This window comes from Trachypithecus francoisi, unplaced genomic scaffold (assembly GCF_009764315.1).
Source record: "Trachypithecus francoisi isolate TF-2019V2 unplaced genomic scaffold, Tfra_2.0 Lachesis_group5, whole genome shotgun sequence".
NCBI lineage: Eukaryota > Metazoa > Chordata > Mammalia > Primates > Cercopithecidae > Trachypithecus > Trachypithecus francoisi.
Window position 1 is genome coordinate 102,785,020 of NW_022681470.1, and position 22,832 is coordinate 102,807,851.

The 22,832-nt window shown below is 38.2% G+C and overlaps 1 protein-coding gene and 1 pseudogene across 5 annotated transcripts in view; both read left to right on the plus strand.

Annotated features, from left to right (window-relative positions):
* Positions 1-22,832, plus strand: part of WARS2 (tryptophanyl tRNA synthetase 2, mitochondrial) — a 123,246-nt gene that overhangs the window by 53,001 nt on the left and 47,413 nt on the right. The window contains exon 1 of one of the 5 annotated variants that reach the window (XM_033195738.1): positions 17,114-17,374. The exons of 3 other annotated variants lie outside the window; for them this stretch is intronic. In XM_033195738.1, coding sequence (XP_033051629.1) covers positions 17,372-17,374 — 3 coding nt within the window. In that variant the 5' untranslated portion in view covers positions 17,114-17,371. Of the gene's footprint in view, positions 1-17,113; positions 17,375-19,645; positions 19,704-22,832 lie in introns of those variants that run through there. One more of the 5 variants, XM_033195741.1, reaches the window with a different exon arrangement.
* Positions 11,025-15,592, plus strand: LOC117076039 (annotated as a pseudogene).

A 22,832-nucleotide genomic window follows, 5' to 3' on the forward strand; every position in this document is an offset into this window, starting at 1 on the left:
ATTTTTAAAATTTCGTTTTGTTTTGTTTTGAGACAGTGTCTTACTCTGCTGCCCTGGTTGGAGTGCAGTGGTGCAATCTCGGCTCACTGCAACCTCCACCTCCTGGGTTCAAGCGATTCTTCTGCCTCAGCCTCCCGAGTAGCTTGGACTACAGGCACATGCCACCATGTCCGGCTAATTTTTGTATTTTTAGTAGAGATAGGGTTTCACCATATTGGCCAGGCTGATCTCGAACTCCTGACCTCGTGATATGCCCGCCTTGGCCTCCCAAAGTGCTGGGATTACTGTTCTGATAGTTGTAGGTATTGTTACCTGAAAGATGGCCAGCATTTGAATAGGCAGTCTGGGAAGGGATAATTTGAAAATTTTCCCTGCTCATCTTGGCAAATGGCCCACCTCCATCTTCATCCATTGTGGGGACTCTGAGTGTCATGGGATTTAAGGTGAGACTTCAGCTCCTGCATTTCATAAGCCTCATGTAGTATTCATTTCTACTTCATTCATATGCATATATTGAATCCCTTTCCTATTGATGTTAGGGATAACAGCATGGTTCTTTCCCTCGAGGATTTCACTGGCTGGTGAGGGTAGTGGGCATGTCGAAAAAGTGAGTGTAGTGGGCATGTCTGAAAAATGTGCTATAATAGAGGGAAGACAAAGCATTGTAGTTGCTTACAGGAGCAAGTGACTCAACTTGTCCTGGGGATTTGTAGAGTGCTCCACAAATGTGGTTACAGCTGCACCGGGTCTTAAAAGATATATTGAAATTTGTTAGGTCAAGAAAGGGATGCCAGGCAGAGAGAATTGCAAGTGCAAAGTCTTGGAAGTTAGCAAGAGTATGGAAGTAAAAGAAGTATACAGTTCATGGAGTGGAATGGTAGAAGAAAAAGGCTGAAAAAGATAGACTTGATTCTTATTAACCCAGTAGTGCCGGTGGGGTGGGAGGTCAGCAAAAGAGTTAAAATTGTTAGAAATATGAGAGAACTTGAAAAATACTTTGTTATATAAAACATCGGATTGGTAATTGGGCTATTTTTTCTGCTATAGTATTTTAAAAAAATCACACATTTCTCATCAAGATAGAAAATAAAGAAAATCACTTCAGTATAACTCAACTGATGACATTTCAATAGCATTGTTCTTACCCAGCTGGGGTTCCACCTGTCCACACAAAACAGCTCTGTTCCACTTGGTACATACATTTCTTACTGTCCTTTACTGTTTGATGGTCCAGACATGAGCATTTACAGTTACTTTCTCAGTAACTATAATTATTTGATAGTAACAGCAAAACAAAAGTCTATGTTATTTTTCCCAAAAATGTCCAGGGGGTTTGCCAGTTGAGGCAAGCGATGGTATCACTTGTGGTACCAAGTATTTTATCATTAATAACTTTTCATGATACAGTAATTTGTCATCTAAGTAGATGAAAAGTAATATACTTTCAAGATACATTTTCAAACCACATGTTTGAAATTGTCAAAAATAAGAGAACTATTTTATTTTTTAAATGGAAACATTGTAATTGTACATATTTATGGGGTGCAATTTAATATTTTAATACATATGTATATAGTATAAAGAGCTATATTCTATTTATGCTAATTATTTTATCTGTTCAAATGTACTATAGAGAAGAATTACGTACAACATGTAAAAATTTCCAGTTGGGGAAGGAGTCTCAAAAACTCATAAGTAAATTGCATTTAAAATTTTTACAGTTTGAGTGTGAGTGTTGATTTTATGGTGAAACTATTAAAAATTATAATTTATTGACTTAAAGCATATTTGCAAAAGTAGAATATACCCATATAAAGCTATAAAATATATAAAAATAAAATCAGAATTGAAAGTGTATTGTTTACTGCAAAAGGGACATGGTAAATATTTCGCTGGTGAATAAAGTAAACTTGTTACAGTTCTTAGAAAAGCAAAATAAGAAAGAAGACATTCATACAGCCAACAGACACATGAAAAAATGCTCATCATCACTGGCCATCAGAGAAATGCAAATCAAAACCACAATGAGATACCATCTCACACCAGTTAGAATGGCAATCATTAAGAAGTCAGGAAACAACAGGTGTTGGAGAGGATGTGGAGAAATAGGAACACTTTTACACTGTTGGTGGGATTGTAAACTAGTTCAACCATTATGGAAAACAGTATGGCGATTCCTCAAGGATCTAGAACTAGAAGTACCATATGACCCAGCCATCCCACTACTGGGTATATACCCAAAGGATTATAAATTATTCTACTACAAAGACACATGCACACGTATGTTTATTGCGGCACTATTCACAGTAGCAAAGACTTGGAATCAGCCCAAATGTCCATCTGTGACAGACTGGATTAAGAAAATGTGGCACATATACACCATGGAATACTATGCAGCCATAAAAAAGGATGAGTTCATGTACTTTGTAGGGACATGGATGCAGCTGGAAACCATCATTCTTAGCAAACTATCACAAGAAGAGAAAACCAAACACCGCGTGTTCTCACTCATAGGTGGGAACTGAACAATGAGATCACTTGGACTCGGGAAGGGGAACATCACACACTGGGGCCTATCATGGGGAGGGGGGAGGAGGGAGGGATTGCATTGGGGAGTTATACATGATATAAATGATGAATTGATGGGTGCTGACGAGTTGATGGGTGCAGCACACCAACATGGCATAAGTATACATATGTAACAAACCTGCACGTTATGCACATGTACCCTAGAACTTAAAGTATAATAAATAAATAAATAAATAAATAAAAGAGAGAAAAAAAAAATCACCCACAAAATACATTGATTCCTGACATCAACATTTGGATAAGCACACTTTCTATAAAATGTCTACTCATGCATTTATACAGATTTATATTTGTGATACATTATTTGAATTATTTAATTATTAAAAATTTGAAGTCCAAAAAAAGAAAAAAGAAAAGCAAAATAAGGCCGGGTGCGGTGGCTCACCCCTGTAATCCCAGCGCTTTGGGAGGCTGAGGTGGGCGGATCATGAGGTCAGGAGATCCAGACCATCTTGGCTAACACGGTGAAACTCCGTCTCTACTAAAAACAGAAAACTTTAGTCAGGCGTGGTGGCGGGCGCCTCTAGTCCCAGCTACATGGGAGGCTGAGCCAGGAGAATGGCGTAAACCTGGGAGGCGGAGCTTGCAGTGAGCTGAGATCCGGCCACTGCACCCCAGCCCGGGCGACAGAGCAAGACTCCATCTCAAAAAAAAAAAAAAAAGAAAAGAAAATATAAAGAAGAACATTATTTTGACCTTTACATTTACAACTTGATTACTACAAGAATGCTCATATTCCAAATGAAATAATTTACATTAGAGAAACAAAACTATGGTGCTGCATTACTTTACAAGTGAAATAAATATTTCCTCAGTGTATTAAACAATGCATTATTAGCTAACTTAATAACAGTTTTAAAATTGCCATCAATTTATGCAAGCAATCAGGAAACGAAAGGCTCTCTTAATTAAAGAAATGTCCTTGAATTTTATTAGGCACAATAAGACAACTGACTAGGAGTGTAGAGTTATTTTATAAACATGTAGACACACAGACACACACAGAGCAAGTGCAAATTAGAACCATGATGGTGCCACTAAACATGAGTGGAAGGTTCAATGTGATGGTAAAATTTTAGAGGAAGAACTAAGTACTCAATTGTGTCAAATTTTAAGGTTTACCAGTAAGTTTGAGAAACTTAAAACTCTTCAGTGCTCCCCAATACTGACACTTCCTTGATAACACCCTCTCTGCATCTCTATATAGATTGCCAGTTTCTTTAAAACTTGTATAAGAGGCTCAAAGATATGACATGCAGTAAGCTGTGTGGTATGTCAAAAATATATTGGACTACTGGCCGGGTGCAGTGAGTTGCTGCTGTAATCCTAGCACTTTGGAAGGCTGAGGTGCATGGATCACAAGGTCAGGAGTTCAAGACCAGCCTGGCCAAGATGATGAAACCCTGTCTCTACTAAAAATACAAAAATTAGCCGGGCGCGGTGGCAGGCACCTGTAATCCCAGCTACTCAGGAGGCTGAAGCAGGAGAATCCCTTGAACCCGGGGGCGGCGGGTGGCGCGGAGGTTGCAGTGAGCCTAGATCGCCACTGCACTCCAGCCTGGGCGGCAGAGTGAGACTCCTCTCAAAAAAAAGAAAAGAAAAGAAAAGAAAGAAGTCTTTAGTTCACAGTGAAAGGAATGTTGACTTTGAAATTATGGATTTATATTAATGTCAGTGTAAACCAGTGGGAATGGTAATTTTTAAACAAACTTGCTAAATATTGAGAGACTAAACTACTAAGTTAATAAATTACATATAGCAGTGTAGCTTTTCGCTCTAGATGGTGTCTCACAATGGATTTCTGTTGCTTGACTATTTTCGTAGTGAATATTTTAAACTAAGGTAGTGACTGAGATTTAGTGATCTGGCTAAGTATTTTGAAAGACATTTTGAATAATATAGTTTAGTGTTAACAGGGAATTAAATATGATTTTTTTCTTACTCATTTCACCTTCCCTGTACTGTATATTTGGAATTGATCATTTAAAAAACTCCAAAAGAAAATTAATATATATAGGACTATTTGTTCCCTAACCTTATAGACTGTCATTCAGAGCTTCCAGAGATTACTGAGATCATCTTTTAAACATAAAGAGGGATGGTGAATTAATGATTGGCTGATACTGGTTTGCAAATTTCAATTTTTCTTTCTTTTTTCCTCTGAGGTTATTTTATTACATACAAGAATTCTTTGTAAAGGATGAAATGGAGAGATGTAGGTCAGAGGATGCAAAGTAGTAGATATGTAGGATGAACAAGTCTAGAGATCTAAATACAACATGAGGACTATAGGTAATAAAATTGTGCTGTATTTGGGATAGATACTAAATAATAATTTAGTTGCTTTTGACATAAAAACAAAAGAAATCGATAACTATGTAGGATGATGGATATGTTAATTTACTATAGTAACCTTTTTGGTACCTGTATATATCCCACAATATGCTGTATACCTTAAATATACACAATAACATTTATTTTTTAGAAAAGAAGTTTTTATAAAGAACTTCAAAGAAAATTTAAAGGCATATTTACTTGTTTTTTTTAAAGTAAAAGAAATAGTTTACTTCTTATTAAAAAAAAAACACACACACACACATATCTCAAAACTGTTTGGGCTGGGGTAATTATGCCAAAAAACAATCTCAAGGTTTCAAAGGGAAAAAAAGTCCTTTTGGAGAGCAATAATCGATCATGGAAGTTGAAATAGCGTATGCCATACTGCTTCATCTGGAAAATGGTATACAATCTATATATATATATATATTTTTTTATCAAAGGACATAAGTATTTGCTAAGTTTAAATTTACATTTTTGTGAACAATTACAGCATAATGAAAATTTCAGGAGCTACTGTTTAAATGAAAGAAATAAATGGAGCAAAGTCAACTATATGCAGTAATTTTACGGAATCAATGCAAATGTGATCCTAGAACTTTGATCCCAGAACAAAGTAACAGCAACTTCATCTATGATTACAGCCCCTTAGTTGATGGCTGTTTGTTTATTTGACATGGTCTATGTAATAATGCTTCCTGCCTCTCAGCACCACTACCTACATACAGTTGTAGTTGTGGTTGTGTCAGTCACCATAACCAGTGCAGAATACCTTTATTCTACTCTGCATTCCTGAGCTACTCTGCATTGACCCAGGGCTTGCACAGTCTTGGAAGAGAAGGCCAGTGTCCTGGATGTGAATTTCTTACAGAAATAGTAACCAGATTACAGATCCTGAACAACTGACCTTACTTACCTTACCAGTTTAAGACATTAGTCAAGTGTGCTGTTAATAGTTTTCTAAGGCTGCCATAACAAAATACCACAAACTGGGTGGCCTGAAAGAACAGAAATGTATTCTTTCACAGTTCTGGAGGCTAGCAATCTGACACTGAGGTGTTGGCAGGGCATGCTTCTTAAGACTTTAAGGAAGAACCTTTCCTTGTCTCTTCCTTGCTGCTGGTGGCTCTTGGCAATCCTTGGGATTTTCGGAATTGTAGCTGCATCACTCCAGTCTCTGCCTCCATTGTCACGTGGCCCTCTTCCCTCTATGTGTCTGTGTCTTCTCTTCTTTTAAAGACACCAGTCATTGAATTTAGAGCCCACTATAATCCAGTATGACCTCATCTTAACTGATTATATCTGCGAAGATCCTATTTCCAGATAAGGTTACATTCTGAAGTTCTAGGTGGACATGAATTTTGGAGGGACATAATCCAACCCACTACACCAAGCAATGGAAGTACAGTACATTTAATTTCCCCTAGAATAATGACATGTCATTTTGTTTATGTTTTAGGCTTTAATTTATAGATCCTGAAGATTACTCAGTGGTTTTTCGGTGAATATGATACTTACTCTAGTGTTAGGATAATCAATGAAAAATAGCATGTTATAAAATGTTAAATGTAAAACTTGAACCCTAAATTTCTCATAAGACTTCTCACTTGCTTAATTAATGTTGATTCATGGGGATAATTGCCCTGACTATGTCTCAGCAATCTACATGTATTTGAAGTCAGATTATGAAGGATTTTATACACTAAATTAAGGGTTTGGATTTGACTCTGTGAAAAAGGAAGAATCAGTAGAGATTCATTACTTTTAAATGATAGTTCAGGTAGTAGTGTAGAATAAACTCTGAAAAAAGCTATTGAAACAGCACAGGTGAGACGATTGTGGTTTAGACTACATTGATGGAGATGGAGAAATGAAATTATATTGAGAAACATTTCTGATGATTTAGTACTTGATTAGATGATGAAGATAACTCATATTTATTAAGTGTTTTCTATGTGCCAGGCACCAATCTAAACACTTTTTATGTATTAATTCTTGCAATTCTCCTGTAAATCAGTACTATTAAAATTTTTATTTCAGGTGATGAAACTGAGGCAAAAATACTTGCCAAAGATCACATAGCTAGTAATTGGAGGAGGCAGGATTTGAACCATCAGAATCTGGTAAGGGAAAGGAAGGAGTTGGAGATGAATCTTAAGGTTAGGAGATTAGGTAGATGGTTGTATCATTCGCCAGAATTGAGAATACAGTGCAGAATGGGGGAGAGTTGACCTGAAGGTCATGAGTCAGTAGATTTAGTTTGGGATATAGTATTAAGTTTGAAGAGCTACTCATGAGAAGTAGGACAGGTGATAGTAAGTACTAAAAATAATATTTGATGTTAATTAATTTTTTAGATTAATTCCCTTAATAAAGATAATGTCATTTTAAATGTATACATTATGCAGCCATGATAAAACGTGAAGAATTGGTGATGCTGTCTACTAGTCCTGAAAAGCAAGAGTGCTTTAACAGGGTGCAATTCCTTGTGATAACGCATTCTAATATCATCCCTACATTAAGTTAGGTAGGCAAATAACTATCTTACCTGGAACTTTGTGAATGTTTTGGCCAGTCAGAGAAAGTGGAGGAATTCCTAAGTTTGTACCCAGCCGGTCATTAGTGAATTTACTTCATTACAAATTCCCTTTATACTCTCACTCTTTGATTCACGCATCCCACCAAATATACCCCTGCGTTGCTCTAACCATGGGGAATTCTAGTTCAAACTGGGCAGTTTATGGGAACTGCTTTTGTTGAAATGATTAAATAAAGAAATGCCTGTGAATTCTCCTTCCGAAGCACTGCCTGTTTTCTGTGTCATTTTGGTCTCATTAATCAGTGTTGCAGCCAGGCAGACACTGTGCTGTGTATTTTACTGTCCTCAGCACAGCGGCTTCTACGTCTCTGCTCCCAGGCCAACACATTGGGGAAAAAGAGAGAGGGAAACCATCAATCTTCCCAGTTGCACATGTCAGCAGTGATTCCTTCCCCCTTCCTGTTGGCTGTCTCTCTCACCACCTGTGTTTAGAATTAGCACTGAAGCTGCTGCCCAGATGAATAAGAACCACTGTCCTTGTCACCTGCCCTGGTATGGGCCACCACTTCTCAATGAAACAAGTATATCAAGCAGTCAGTTATCTTTAGCGTGAGCAGTGTAAGAGAATCACACATCCCTTAGAAGTTTATTATAACATAAAATTAAAATTTTAGGCCATACATTCTAGTGAATCAAAGGGGTAAAAGCAAATAATTCCTTGCTATCTTCTCATAATCTCCCTCTGAAGTTGATCGACCTGGGTTCAAGTCGTGGCTCCACTATTTACTAGCTATGGATGACTCATTTAACCCTTCTGTGCCTCAGTTCCTTCATTCTTGTGAAACAAGGATGATAGTACCTCAGAGTTTTTATGAGGATCAAATGAGATAATACATTTATAGCTCTTGCTATAATGCTTCCCATGTAGTAAGCACTCAATAGATGTTAGCTATTATTACCATTAACCCCATTGTCCAAATAATAAAACTGAGTTTCAAAGAGGTTACATAATATGCGAAAGGCACTAGGAGGCATAGAAGGAATCTGAACCTAGCACTATCTGATCCTCAAAACTCATGTCCTTTAGATTACACTGCAGTTTCTATTTTAGTTTCATTTTACAAATAACCTAATATCTGAACTTAATAAATCATTTAACATTGTCTGTGACTTAATTTCCCATTACTTAAAATGAAAATGGTAATAACCAACATTCCTGTTAGTATGAGACTCTTTTAGTTACATATCAAGTAATTCAATCAGACCATATGCCGATAAACTAGGCCTATTTTTCTTTTGAGACAGGATCTTGCTCTGTTGCCCAGGTTGGAGTATGATAGCACAATCATGACTCACTCCAGCCTCGATATCCAGGCTCAAGCAATCCTCCCACCTCAGCCTCCTGAGTAGCTGGTACTACAGACATGTGCCACGACGTCTGGCTAATTTGCCTTTATTTATTTTATTTTGTTTATTTTATTTTATTTTATTTTATTTTATTTTATTTTTCTGGTAGAGACAGGATCTCCCTATGTTGCCCAGGCTGGTTTCAAACTCCTGGCTCAAGTGATCCTACCACCTCGGCCTCCCAAAGTATTGGGATTACAGGTGTGAGCCACTGCGTCTGGCTCAGACTTATTTTTAAAATTTGGTGACAGAAAAATGGCATGCATTTTTAAAAATGTTAAACAATACAAAAAAGTCAAAAAGGAAGTAATAATTACTCCCATTTCCTTGTATAACCACTAGTAAGTTAGGTATGTAGGCTGTCTTCCTTGTCAGCATTTATCTATTTAACAAATGTCTATATAGAACTTTCAGGGGAGTACTGTCATTCCTCCCATTTTACAGCTAAGGAAGTTCCCTGTTTTGCACAAGGAAGCACAGCTGGTGCACAAAAAGGCTGGCACTGGACTCACATGTCTGACTCTAGATTTGGGCTACTCACCTCCACCCTGTGCCAATTCTCAGTACTGAACAGGACCTACCTTCTTATTTATTCCATAGTATTTCATTATATAAAAAGAAAACTATAACTTATTTACTATTTCCCCTACTGATGGACATTAGTTACTTATAATTCTTTTTTTTTTTTCTTCAACTTTAAAGCTCAAGGCTACATGTGCAGGATGTACAGATTTGTTACATAGGTAAATGTGTGCCATGGTGGTTTGCTACACAGATCATCCTGTCACCTAAGTATTAAGCCCAGCATCCATTAACTATTCTTCCTGATGCTCTCTCTCTCCAACCTGACAGGCCTCAGTGTGTGGTGTTCCCCACCATGTGTCCTTGTGTTTTCATCATTCAGCTCCCACTTATAAGTGAGAACATGTGGTATTTGGTTTTCTGTTCCTGGGTTAGTTTGCTGAGGATCATGTCTTCCAACTCCATCTGTGTTCCTGCAAAGGATATGATCTCATTCCTTTTTATGGCTGCATAGAATTCCATGGTGTATATGTACCAGTATAATTCTTTCATAATTAAATAATCGGGGGAACACCAGATCTTCTTACATTCTTGTGTGAGTATTTCTATAGGAAAGATTTTCATACATTGAATGGTTGGATCAAAATAAAACAAAATTTTGATCTCCAGAAATGGTCAGATTACTGAGAGCTTACTCTGCGCCAGGGTTATACTAAAACTTGTCACAGTCCTCCTAACCACCCTACAAGATAGGTACTATTATTATCCCTATTTTGTACGTGTTCAACGCCACATAAGTAATTGGGCAAGTCTTGAATCCCTTGAATTGGGCAAGTCAGAATCTAATGCAGTGTGGCATTAGATTCTGCCTCTCAACCATGGTTTATAACCAAGCTAGTTATCACAATCATATTTTAGTGCTTGGTTTTGTCATTCTTCTAACTTACTATAAGGTTGAGTTAACAATCTGAGCTGACAGAAGGGTCTGAACTGATGCAGTTGTGGTCTGTCTACCTGTAGTCTTATATCAGTCTACAGGTTGGATGAGAAAGGGAGCCATGATTAGCTGGAACATGAAACTTATTTGCTCTCGGAAGAGGTGAAATAACAGTCAAATAAATTCCCTTTTTTGTAAACTATTTTATGCCAGGAAAATAACTTTTAAAATGTGTTTTCCTGTTCGTATTGTGGGTACTTTGTAAGAAATTCACACTGTCTCTCAAAGGTTCAGAACACCTGAGATAGTCATGGAATTATATCATACATTATATATAAGAATTACTGGGCATCTCAGCTTCACTTACCCAAGGCTACCTGATATTAGTCCAGGACTTGGCCAACCAACTGAGCTAACCGTGAGACCCACATACAGTGCTTGACTGTTGAATCCAGACTTTCTGGTAGGAAAGATCAGAATGAAGTAGGGAGTTTGCCAAGCAGGGACATGGGTAGAAAAATATATCTATGCAGAGATAATTTTGTCTTCAATCCATTATAATTCTGATATTGAACACTCCTCAGTGGTATTACTTCCTTGGTGATGTCCAGGCTATATATGCTTTCTAAATCCCTGAGCCATAGAGATTTATGGAATTGGACTTTGCCAAGTAAGTCTACCTAGGCGTCGAAGATGGCGTGCCTACTTGTTGTCACAGGTGTCTTCTCTCACCAGCATAGAGGCTATGACCACAGCTTCATAATCTTCTGTCCTTCATGGCTGCCGCATGTAATATCCAAACTGCTGGGAGCCAAAGCAGCCTCTGCCCATACATGATTAAATCACTGCCTTAGAGATTTCATTATCTTGAAATGTAAATGACTAGCAAGTGAACTTACTCCTCATATTTTTCGTCCTTTTATGTGTGTGTGTGTGTGTGTGTGTGTGTGTGTGTGTGTGTGTGTTTCAGTGTTTCCTAGCAGGTTGGCAGCTTTGGAAGATAATTATGTAGCAACTGGCTTAGAACAGTGGTGTCTCATTCATGGCCTCATGTTAGAATCACCTGGGGAGCTTTTAAAACTCCCATTGCTCACGCCAAATCCCAGACTGATTAAATCAGAATCTCTGGGGGTGGTGCCCAGGCATCAGTATTTTTTAAAGCTCCCAAGTGATTACAGTGCAGCCAAGATTGAGAACTGTTGGCTTAGAAGGGACCTTCTCTTTTTCATTCATAATGTTTTTATCTGTACCTCATTTTCCGCAGTTGAAGTGAATTTTAAGAATAGATTATTGGTGCCCAAAAACCTCGCTCAAACTTTAGCATACGTCAGAATCACTGGAGAGGCTTGTTAAAGCAGGGTTGCATAAATGTTCTCATTTCTTCTTCTCTGATAAGCCCCACTCTTAGAATTCTTGATTTAATAAGTCTGGATTGGAACCCAAGACTGCATTTTTAACAAGTTCCCAAGCCATGATGATACTGCTGGTACTGGGAACACACTTTGAGAGTCTCTGCTCTAATCCCTTCCTCTCACCTTCTTTCTGCTCTTTTCTTTTCCACCAGCGGTGACCAGGGCTGCTACGTCTGGCAGTCCATACAATATCAGTGTTAGGAAAGGATAATGAATGAATAAGGATGTTTGACCTGTTACCCCACCTCAAAGTAATCATACAATTTAAAAAGAATTTACTGTATATGGAAATACAACTTCCTCTGCATGCATAATTGCTCCCCTTAAGTCCTTTCTAATACAAAATCAAAGCCACCACTGAATAGATTTCTGGTGTCCAAAATGGACCTTGGATTCCGCCTTCCTACAGAAACAATTTTATGGATGCTGGTTAGGTACAGATGAAATCATGCTGTTAAAACCATTCTTCAAGAATATTATAGGCTCAAAGAGACTTTGATGGTCTGCTTCCCATTTAAAGAATTCAGTTTCTGAGTTTCAAAGAACCAGTTTTTAAACAAACTTTTAGAATATAACTTAACAATTGCCTGCAACTGAAACATTTGGCTTATTTTGTTTATAGTTATTTTACCCTTTACATTTGGAGCTAAAGTATGGGAGAAAGGATTTGTCATGATTCAGTTAACATTTATTAGGGGACCACAATGTACCTGGCTCTGTGCTATTTACTGGGTATACAAAGAGGGAAAAGATAGCCCCTGTCCTAGAAGAGCTCATATTCTAGGCGGGAAAATAAATCTATGGAGCAAATAAAAAAAAAATTACCAAGTTACCAATGTGATATGTGCAATAATGAAGAATTGATGAAGGAGGCATCTGTTCTTCTGAGTGAGAGAAAGAGAGACATTGATGGTGTGTGTGGTGGAGCATGGAGCATGTGTGGTTATGTTTAGTAAGAGGAAGGAACATGTTTAAGAGTCTTAGAATCAGGGAGAGATTGTTAGGGCCTAATAACCAAGGGGGGTTCCCATGCAGAAAAGAGGGTAAAGGGCATTCTAGGATGATGGAAGAGTGTGAATGCAGAGGGTAATACTCTATAGAAGAAAGGCAAGTAGTCAGCTGCGTTCCCCAGGAGGTGTGATTGGAGAATAACTGGGAAGGGCATTGACCACCCCACAAAGTCAGAGTCTTATCTCAGAGGAAGAAATGAGAAGAGTTATGCTAAGTCAGCATATGTGATATTTGTACCTCTAGCCCATATTTTACTATCTTTCTTCTCCTATATATTCCCCAATATCGTGAGGAAGACAGTTTCAATTTCAACAAAATATGAATGCTTTGAAAATGTCTGAAAGTGGTTTTCAGACTGCGCTCTGAGAAGCCCCCTTGTGCTTGTCTGGGGTGAGGTCAAAAGAGCAGTCGGGACCCACCAGAGCTCCCCCACTGACTCTGCTATTATCCATCTACCTCTCAAGCTTTTCTTTGGAAAATTCCACTTATTAGGCACATCTAAGAATATTATCTTTGAAAAAGGGTATGCAATTAGAAAAGTTTTAAAACCAATGTAATTTAATCCTCACATATTTAGTAAGTCTGACAACTTGGTGTGGATAGCCACATCTCTCAGCTGCTGGCCAAAGGATAAATGTTCTCAGATAATTAGCTGAAGAGGGGAATCAGGCAGGTGTCGATATGGATGTGTGAGCAGTGATAATTGTTGGTATGATAAGCGTTTAGTTGGCCACAAGAGATAATGACAATATCATATACTCCCGGAATGAACACTTGAAAATCAATGTTAGAATTTTCTTATGAAGGCCAGGTGCAATTGCTCACAGCTGTCGTCCCAGCACTTTGGGAGGCCAAGGCAACAGGATCACTTAAGGCTAGGAGTTTGAGACCAACCTGGCCAAGACAGCAAGACCCTGCCTCTACAAGAAATTTAAAAAATTAGCCAGAGTATGCGCCAGGCTGCCTTGCCTGGGCACTGATACCTGAATGCTGAGCACGAGCCCACGGAGGTGAGCCCTTTAACTAAGGTAAAGCTGATCAACGAACTGATTGAGTGAGAGGTCCAGCTTGGGGTGGCCAGTAAGATGTCCTAGCACTCCTAGTACAAGGACAGCACCTGGATCTTCCTGGGAGGGCTTCCTTATGAGCTGACTGAAGGGAACATCATCTGTGTGTTCTCACAATATGGGGAGATTGTTAACATTAATCTCATGTGGGACAAGAAAACTGGGAAATCCAAAGGATTCTATTTCCTCTGCTATGAAGACCAGAGGAGCATAATTCTGGCTGTTGACAATTTTATTGGGATCAAAATCAAAGGAAGAACTATCTGAGTGGATCATGTGTCTAACTACCGGGTTCCTAGGACTTAGAAGAAATGGATGATGTGACCAAAGAACTCCAGGAGAAGGGCTGTGGGGCTCGTACCCCCTCACCAAGTTTGTCTGAGAGCTCTGAAGATGAAAAACCAACAAAAAAGCGCAAAAAAAGACAAAAAGAAAAAAAAGGAAATAAAAAGAGAAAACTGACCGGGAGGTACAGGCAGAGAAACCATCCTCTTCGTCACCCAGAAGCAAGACAGTAAAGGAAAAGGATGACCCTGGCCCTAAGAAGCACAGCAGCAAGAACTCGGAGAGAGCTCAGAAGTCAGTGCCCAGGGAGGGGTGGAAGCTCCCCAAGGCCAGGACTGCCTACTCTGGTGGGGCAGAGAACCTAGAGAGGGAGCTGAAGAAGGAGAAACCAAGCACGAGCACAGGCCCTCAAGTAGGAGGGAGGCAAGAGAAGAAAAGACCAGGGATAAGGACAGAGGGAGGAGCTCAGACACACTTTCTAGCCCGTACAACGGGCGTTCTGAAGGGCGTAGTCATAGAAGTCGAAGTAGGAGCCGAGATAAATCCATAGGCATGAAAGGACCCGGAGCTGCCGGGAGCGGGAGTCTTCGAATCCCAGTGACTGTAGGCGTCACTGAAGACTGTTAAGCTGCTCAGTAGATTTGGAAATAATTATGTTTTCTAAATGCAGTCAAGTTCAGTTGGGTTGTTACTATTTTTGTATCTAAAACTCCTGGGGCTGGATTCTTTTAACCTCTTGAGTATTAGAGTGATTGAGAGGGCTGCAGTTTCAACAGCTACATATCCTGGATATTCTTCCTACCATTCACTGTCCCTGAACCAGAGTATGTGTCCTGAATTTTGGTTCATAAATATGGCTCTTGAACCCATAGACCCCAGTTAAAGATGGAATTTTCAGGAAAGGGAAAATACCAGATAATTCTAGAATTCTAGTTTTGTGTTTGATATTTAGAGCTCAGCATCGTGGGATCTTTCCAGTTACTAAGTTTGGACAGCTTGATGTGAATGAATGGGATAGGATTTTTAACATCAACCAGCTCCATGCCCAAAACCGGCTGTTTAAAAACATGTTTAATATCTTTTCTTTTTCATTACAACTTTTTTGTTTGATAGGTCTCTTTCCAAATTTTTCCTTGCAATGTATTTATTATTTATTTGTACTGAGGTGAAATTCACATAACATAAAGTTAACCATTTTAAAGGGAATAATTCAGTGACATTTGGTACTGAACATCCACAATGTTGTGTAACCGCCACCTCTGTCTAGTTCCAAAACATTTTTTATCATCCCAAAATGAAACCCTGTACCCATTAAACAAGAACTCTCCATTTCCTCCCTCCTCCCTGTCCCTAGCAACCACCAATTGACTTCCTGTTTATGGGTTTGCCTATTCTGAATATTTCATATAAATTGAATTATACATACACACAAAATTAGCCAACGTAGTTGTGTATTCGTCTAGTACCAGCTACTTGGGAGGGTAGGCGAACTGCTTGAGCCTAGGGGTTTGAGGCTGCAGTGAGCTCTGATCATCCACAGTACTCCAGCCAGGGCAACAGAGAGACACCCTGTCTCAAAAAAAAAAAAAAAAAAAATTCTTATGAGAAAAACTTTTTAAAACATTTTATATCATTTTTATACTTTTAAAACTATAGTGCTTCTTGATCTATTACCTGTACTTACTGTCCTGTTCAAGATAAAAATATGCTGTGTTAGTATGTTATGGCAAGAATATGACACTTGCTGATTTGGTTTAGCAAGTAGTGTTATTAGGAATTAAAATATTTTGCACTGCACTTAATTTTCTAATTATTTATGTCATGTTTAGATAATTGTTAATTTAGTTTTAATCATCTTTCTAAGAAAAAAAAGGACTTGCCTCCTTATTCTTTACTTACGTATAAACTTTGCATTTAAATATAGATTAACTGCCCTGAGGTGATGATGAAATCCTTCCTGGGAGCCAAAGCTTCATGACTTTATATTTCATCATTTCTGTCTGCTGGGGAGACAGAAAAAAAGACCTGAAGAAAATAGCCCAAAGAGATGTTTAGGTACAAAAGAAATAGCTATAGGAGAAAAGAACAGTATAAAATTAAAACCTGTGTCTTAGTTCACTCATACTGCTATAACAAAATACTACAGACTGGGTAATTTATGTAGAACAGATATTTATTTCTTACAGTTCTGGAGGCTAGGAAGGCCTCAAGAGCGAGGCACCAGCTTTGGTGTGTGGTGAGGGCCGCTCTCTGCTTTCAAGATGGCACCTTGTTGCTGCATCCTCCAGCAAGGAGGAATGCTGTGTCCTTACATGGAAAGGGTGGAAGGACAAAACAGTGTATACTTTCTCTAAAGCTTTCTTTTTTTTTTTTTTTAAAGATGGAGTTGCGCTCTGTCACCCTGGCTGGAGAACAATGGTGCTATCTCAGCTCACTGCAACCTCTGCCTCCCGGGTTCAAGTGATTCTCCTGCCTCAGCTTCCCGAGCAGCTGGGACTACAGGCGTCTGCCACTACACTTGGCTAATTTTTGTATTTTTAGTAAAGACGGGGTTTCACCATTTTGGCCAGGTTGGTCTGGAACTCCTGACCTCAGGTGATCCACCCACCTTGGCCTCCCAAAGTGCTGGAATTGCAGATGTGAGCCACCATGCCCAGCCTGAAGCTTCTTTTATAAGGGCATTAATCCATCCATGAGACAGAACCCTCATGACTTAACCACTTCCTAAAAGGCCCCACCTTTTAATACTACTACAGTGGGGTTTTCCAATTTGATTTTTGAGGGGGGGTCACACGTTCAAAACATGGCATCTGGGGAAGAACATTATGTGGTGTGGTGGGCAGGGCACTGGAGTTCTGAATTCTGGCCCCAGCTGTGCCACTAGTTGTGTGCCCTTGGCCTTTTGATTAACATCTCCATGGTACACTTTCCCCTTCTGAGAAGTGTGTTGGGGAGAGGGGTTGGGTGGGAGTGGGAAGCTTGAAGCCAAGAAGTTCTAAATTGCATGCAGTTCAATGTGATGGAAGGAATGTAGAACTTGGAGTCCAGTGGCAAGAGCTCGGATCCAGATCTGACTCACCTGCCTGTGACTTTATGCAGGTTATTTAACTTTGCAGTGTCCTTCCCTAAAAAATGATGCCTATCATTCCTACCTTCACTACATGAGATGAAGTACATGAAAGGGCCAGGGCATGTTTCTGATAGCTAAATTGCATCACGAGAAGGAAAATACTTCTGCAAAAGCATTCCGTTATATGACAGAAGGATGGTAGGTACAGTGCATGTAAGGAAAATAGATGCGTAACTCTTGAAATTTGAAAATGCCTTAAATAAGCCTGTGGGGAATATTTTTTAAGCATTAAGTTGATTCTTTTAAACTGTTTTACTGAACTGACAATACATATTAAGTGCTTATCATTTATGCCCTTTAGGTGCTCACAGTCTAATTGATTAGTCACTCCTTTTTCTTTCTTTTAAAAAATAATTTTCCTTCAGTTTTACTTGTTGGCCTACATATTTTTTCTTACTTGGAGGTGATATAGGACCTTCTTTCTCTTATACTGAATTAATATTTACTCTATTGATTCCCAGGTCTGAGCATCTGGTTTTAGTTCTAAGCAGAAATGAACCCATTTTTCTTGGTGCTGAGTGAGCACTTCTTGACAGACCAGGACTCTCCAGTGCTTTCTGGAGGAAAGAGCTGACTAGAGCAGAACAATGCTGAGGCACTGCCAAACCTTCAGAGGAGCACCCGGCTCCTCCCAGCCAGTGTCACGCCTGGTCTTCTCTGTTTCAGCTCTTCAATCCTTAATTGACAGTAGAGGCATTTTCAAGAAAATGTTGAAGATAATTTCAGGAACTTAGGATTGAAATAGTAGGGCAATGTAAATGATAGAATCGAGAAACACTAACAGAGCTAAGGAGTGAGAGCGTTAAACAGAATTTCTAAATTTATATACAATTAGAAGAATAAATAGACTTATAGAAAGAGATTTTCATCCCAATTAGCTGGGTAATGTTATTGAATACTTTTTTATTATAATCTGTGATAAAATGCCATTTATGTAACCAATAAGACATAGTGTGGCTGTTGAGCCAAGTTTGTGGTTTACCTTTGACCGTAGTTAAAACAAGTGTGATCAATGAACAATTGGTGTTACAGCTGGATACAAGCAGGACTTTGTAAGAAGAGTCTTGAAATCTTTCGTTGAAGTCTTCTCACCACTGTACCGAAGCTGAAAGTGTTTCAAAGCTAGTAGGTAGCCTTCTTTAGATGTATCTTATTCAATTGAAATTAAAGACAGAAGCTCTCCTAATCACAAAAATTCTTTTGCCATAATTAATAACTTGGGATTTTTCAGTTGCTTTTGAGTACAGTAAGAAAATTAAGGAAATTACACATTTTGGATGTGCTCAGTACCTTACAACAGGAATAGTTTCAGCTATGTCTGTCAAAATGATAAGTATGCTCTGCTTTTTATTTGAATACCCACTGTCTCTTCAGGTATATATCAAATCCCAGAGCTGAAGCTCCCCAGGGATATGGTACTGCTGGTTCTGTTATAAAAATGAGTCAATAAATGTATAGGCTGGAAGTGGCATTTACCAAGGAAATATGCCTGAAATGAAATGAAGACCTACTTTCTAATGTGCTTCTTTTTTAATCCTCTGCTTGCTGTGATGGAATCGTAGGTTGATGCTCCAGGCTTCCCCTTGAATGAATGCCTGTGGGCTAGGGTAGAAGCTGTTTTCTTTGTGGTTCGTCTCCTGTCCAAACCCATGGGAAGCCCAAGCTCCTTTCGTTTTCATTCTTTTCTAACTCTAGTGCTTTTGAACACAGAACCTCCATCCTCCCACCACCCAAACTCCACATTCCAACCCCATGATTTCATGGTACCCGGTATGTCTCCCCTGCCATGCCGTCAGGCCGCCTGCTGACTCTTGCAGAGGGAACAGACGGGAACATAAACTCACTGCAGAATAGCAGGACACTCTGTATATTTTTAAGACCAGGTATCCAGTTCCCATTTAGAGGCTGTATTTTTTTAATAGTGCCTTGAAAATTGAACAAAACACTTCTTGTTGGTCTCGTTGCTTGATAATATCATTCCCTCTGCGCAAATGTATAGAGGGAACTAGAGAATGAAAAAGATGTATTAGACCATTTCTAGCCCATTCCCACTGGTCACAATACTTTTTTCCCACAGTCTCTTCTCTGGTGCTTTTCTCTTCTAGTTTTCTCAAAGATTTGTTTTCTCCATTTCTCCTGGGGAATAATTTCTGAGTTTGAAGATGGAGAAATATATGTGAAAATATTCCTGTTTTTTGCAGCTTAAAATTCTTAGTCTTTATAACCCTTTACATTACCATAAACAGTCCCTTATCTTCCTAGGTCAAGTGTTTCAGGATGGTATTTTTTTCCTTTCCATTTATTAACTTCAGAGTTTGTTTTTCTGCTTTGCTTTCTCCCTTCATCAATCAGTCCCTAAAGCCCATTAATCATTTCATACTGCACTGAAAATTCCTTTCCTTATTCCCATATCAGGAATCCAGAGCTGGTTAAGGTCCCTAGGTCCTGGAGGAAGCCTCAATAATAGGTACTCATTCTATGCTAACTTCTCTCTCTGTCTCAATTCTCAAGTAGGAATTATTTTTAAAATACTGTTTCTAGATTATGATCTGGGGATTTCATCACTTGAAAGCCTTTTATGTGTGTGTTTGTGATTTTGAGTGTAAGATTATATTTGTTCTCAATTACCTGAAGGATATTTTTCATATCCTCAAAGCCAGAAATCATTTGGGTCTCCTCTTGAGTTCTTGGATCAAGCACAATTCTGGACCATGGAACTATGATGTAGCATTCTGTTTTAGGGCTGCCATCTTAGGAGTTGAGAGGAAAATAGACTCTATTTGTAGGATTTGGAATACTTGGGGAAAAGGTAGTGCCAAATTTAAGTAGCCTTGGCACTCACATATCAAAAGTAGATTAGCTCTCAGAAGCTAGCATTAGGTATAAAAAAGACTTCACATGGCTTGTGGCTTCCTGGATTGGAGGACTCAATATTATAAAGATGTCAGTTCTCCCCGAAACAATCTTTAGATGCAATGTGATCCCAGTCAGCAACGTCAACCAACACTTGCAGCTTCTAATCTGATCTGAAAAGAAGAAGAAAACAATGAACAGGGTTTTTTATTTTTTTCCTCTTGGGACTTGACAAGATGATTCTAAAATATATTGATACATATAAAGGGCCAAGGATGAATAAAATACTCCTGAAGAAAAAGCATGTGGAAAGCCTTGCTTTAGTAGGTCCCAAGATGTATTTTTAAAAAGCAATGTGATACTGAAACAGTTACAGACAGATAGACTAATGAGTCAGAATTGAAAGACCAGACCCTTACCAGATTCTTCTTACAGGGATCCTTGATTTATGATGGCAATGGCATTTCAAAGCAATGGGAAGAGACAGTCTTTTCAATAAATGGTGCTAGAATAATCAGATATTCATACAGGAAAAAAAGAAGAAATTAGATGCTTACCTCACACCATATGCAAAAAACTCCAGATGGATACAAACCTAAATGTGAAGAGTAAAGATAAAACTTTAAAGCGCACACATACACACACACACACATTGTATATATGCATGTGTGTGTGTCTAGCTATATGTATATAGCCACATATGCACACACCACACACACACACACACACACACACACACGCGTGCACCTTCATAACTGCAGGGTATTGAAAGATTTCTTCTATGATATGATAATCTATTATCAGAAGTTATATATTTGATTTATAAAATTAAGTACTTATCTTTATCAAAAGATAAGATAAAGAGAAGACAGCCATACAGTAAGACAATATTTGCTTTACATGTAATTGAAGAATATTAGCATCTAGAATATGTACAGATTCTTAAATCAATAAAAGACAATCCAATCTGAGAAAAACAGGCAAAATAATTTAAATAGGCTTTTCATAGAAGAGGAGGTAAAAATAGCTAGTAATCATAAAAAGAGTCCCCAACTTCTTTAATAATCAAAGAGAAGTAAACCATAATGAGATTCTACCTCATTTCCATCGGATTAGCTAAAAATAAAAAGATTGCTAATACCAAGTGTTGATGAGGATATGGAACAACAGGAACTTGGTAGAAAGTGCATAATGTTACATACTTAGGAATAGTTCACCACATTGAAGTACTACAGTTGAAGATACGTATATATACCTTATGACTCAGCAATTCTGCTCCTAGATATATACACTAGAGAATCTTGGCTCACTAAGATACCTGTATAATAATGGTCTTTTTTGTCCCCGTAATTTTTTATTTTGCAAATTTTTAAACTGACTGAAAAATTGCAAAATTAATACAACGAATATGATAACATCTTAATAGATGGTAGCTAAGCAAAGCATAGTAGCTAGTAGAGAGAACATATATGGGCTTTGAAGTCAGTGATATATGGCTTGAAACTTCAACTCCACCACTTACTAGCTGTGTGACCATGGGCAAGCTAGTGAAATCTGTGAGCCTCATGTCTCTCATCTATAAACTGGAGGTAATAATATGCCTACCATATTAGGTATTATAAGGATTAAATGCATTAATATATGTAAAACACTGGGCATAAATGCTTGCAACATAGTAGTTGCTCAGTAAATTATTGCTGCTTTTGTTGTTTTGGTGGTGGTTAAAAATGATAATGATGCATTTTATTTTCTTAGGGTCTTTTAGTTACAGCATATTACTGATACATACTCATTTTTGGTTTTTCATGATGGAATGTATTACAAAATAATTCAGGGAGAAAATAGCAATTCTTTTTACTTTGTATTGCATTTTTTTCTTTTCATTTTCGTATTATAACTTCAACATTAGGAAGTACAAACCAAAGGGAAAATATGACCAGGGTGCAAATGTTTTTTATAATTTAAATAATCATATAGAATTAACATTTCCTTTTGAAGAATTGAAAACCTAAATATGATTTTATTAAAAGTAAAAGGAAACCAATGCATAGAAACTTTAAATAACCTTATTAAGAAGTAATATTAGAAATAGAATATATGTTTTCTAATTTCTAGCCCAAGATCTCATACACTAAATTATAATATCAACAATATAAACAAAAATCTTAAGGCAATAGCAGTAGCCTTTAGCGCTAATGCTAAGGCCTTCATTTCCTTAGCTACAAAATCAATTAAATCACATGAAAAACTCTTGAGGCCCCTTTAATCTCCAGTGAAATTTGATTCTATGTCTGAATCCCTCCTCATTGACCACCAAACCTCAGTTACCTTTTCCTCTTGGGAATTCCACTCTGAACCCTATTCTGTATCATTCCAAACTGGTCATGATCATGTTACTATGTTATACCTTTACTTGTCTTTTCATAAACAATATCGTCTATCTCCTATTAGATCACATTCTCTTGGGGATGTGGATCTTTTCCTTTTTTTTCTTTCTTTCCTTTTTTTTTTTTTGAGACAGGGTCTTGCTCTGTTGCCTAGGCTAAAGTGCTATGGCATGATCTTGGTTCACTGCAGCCTCCACCTCCCAGGTTCAAAATTCTCCCACCTCAGCCTCCCAAGTAGCTGGGATTATAGGCGCACCACCACACCCAGGTAATTTTTGTATTTTTAGTAGAGGCGGGGTTTCACCATGTTGGCCAGGCTGGTTCCAAATTCCTGACCTCAAGTGATCCACCCTCCT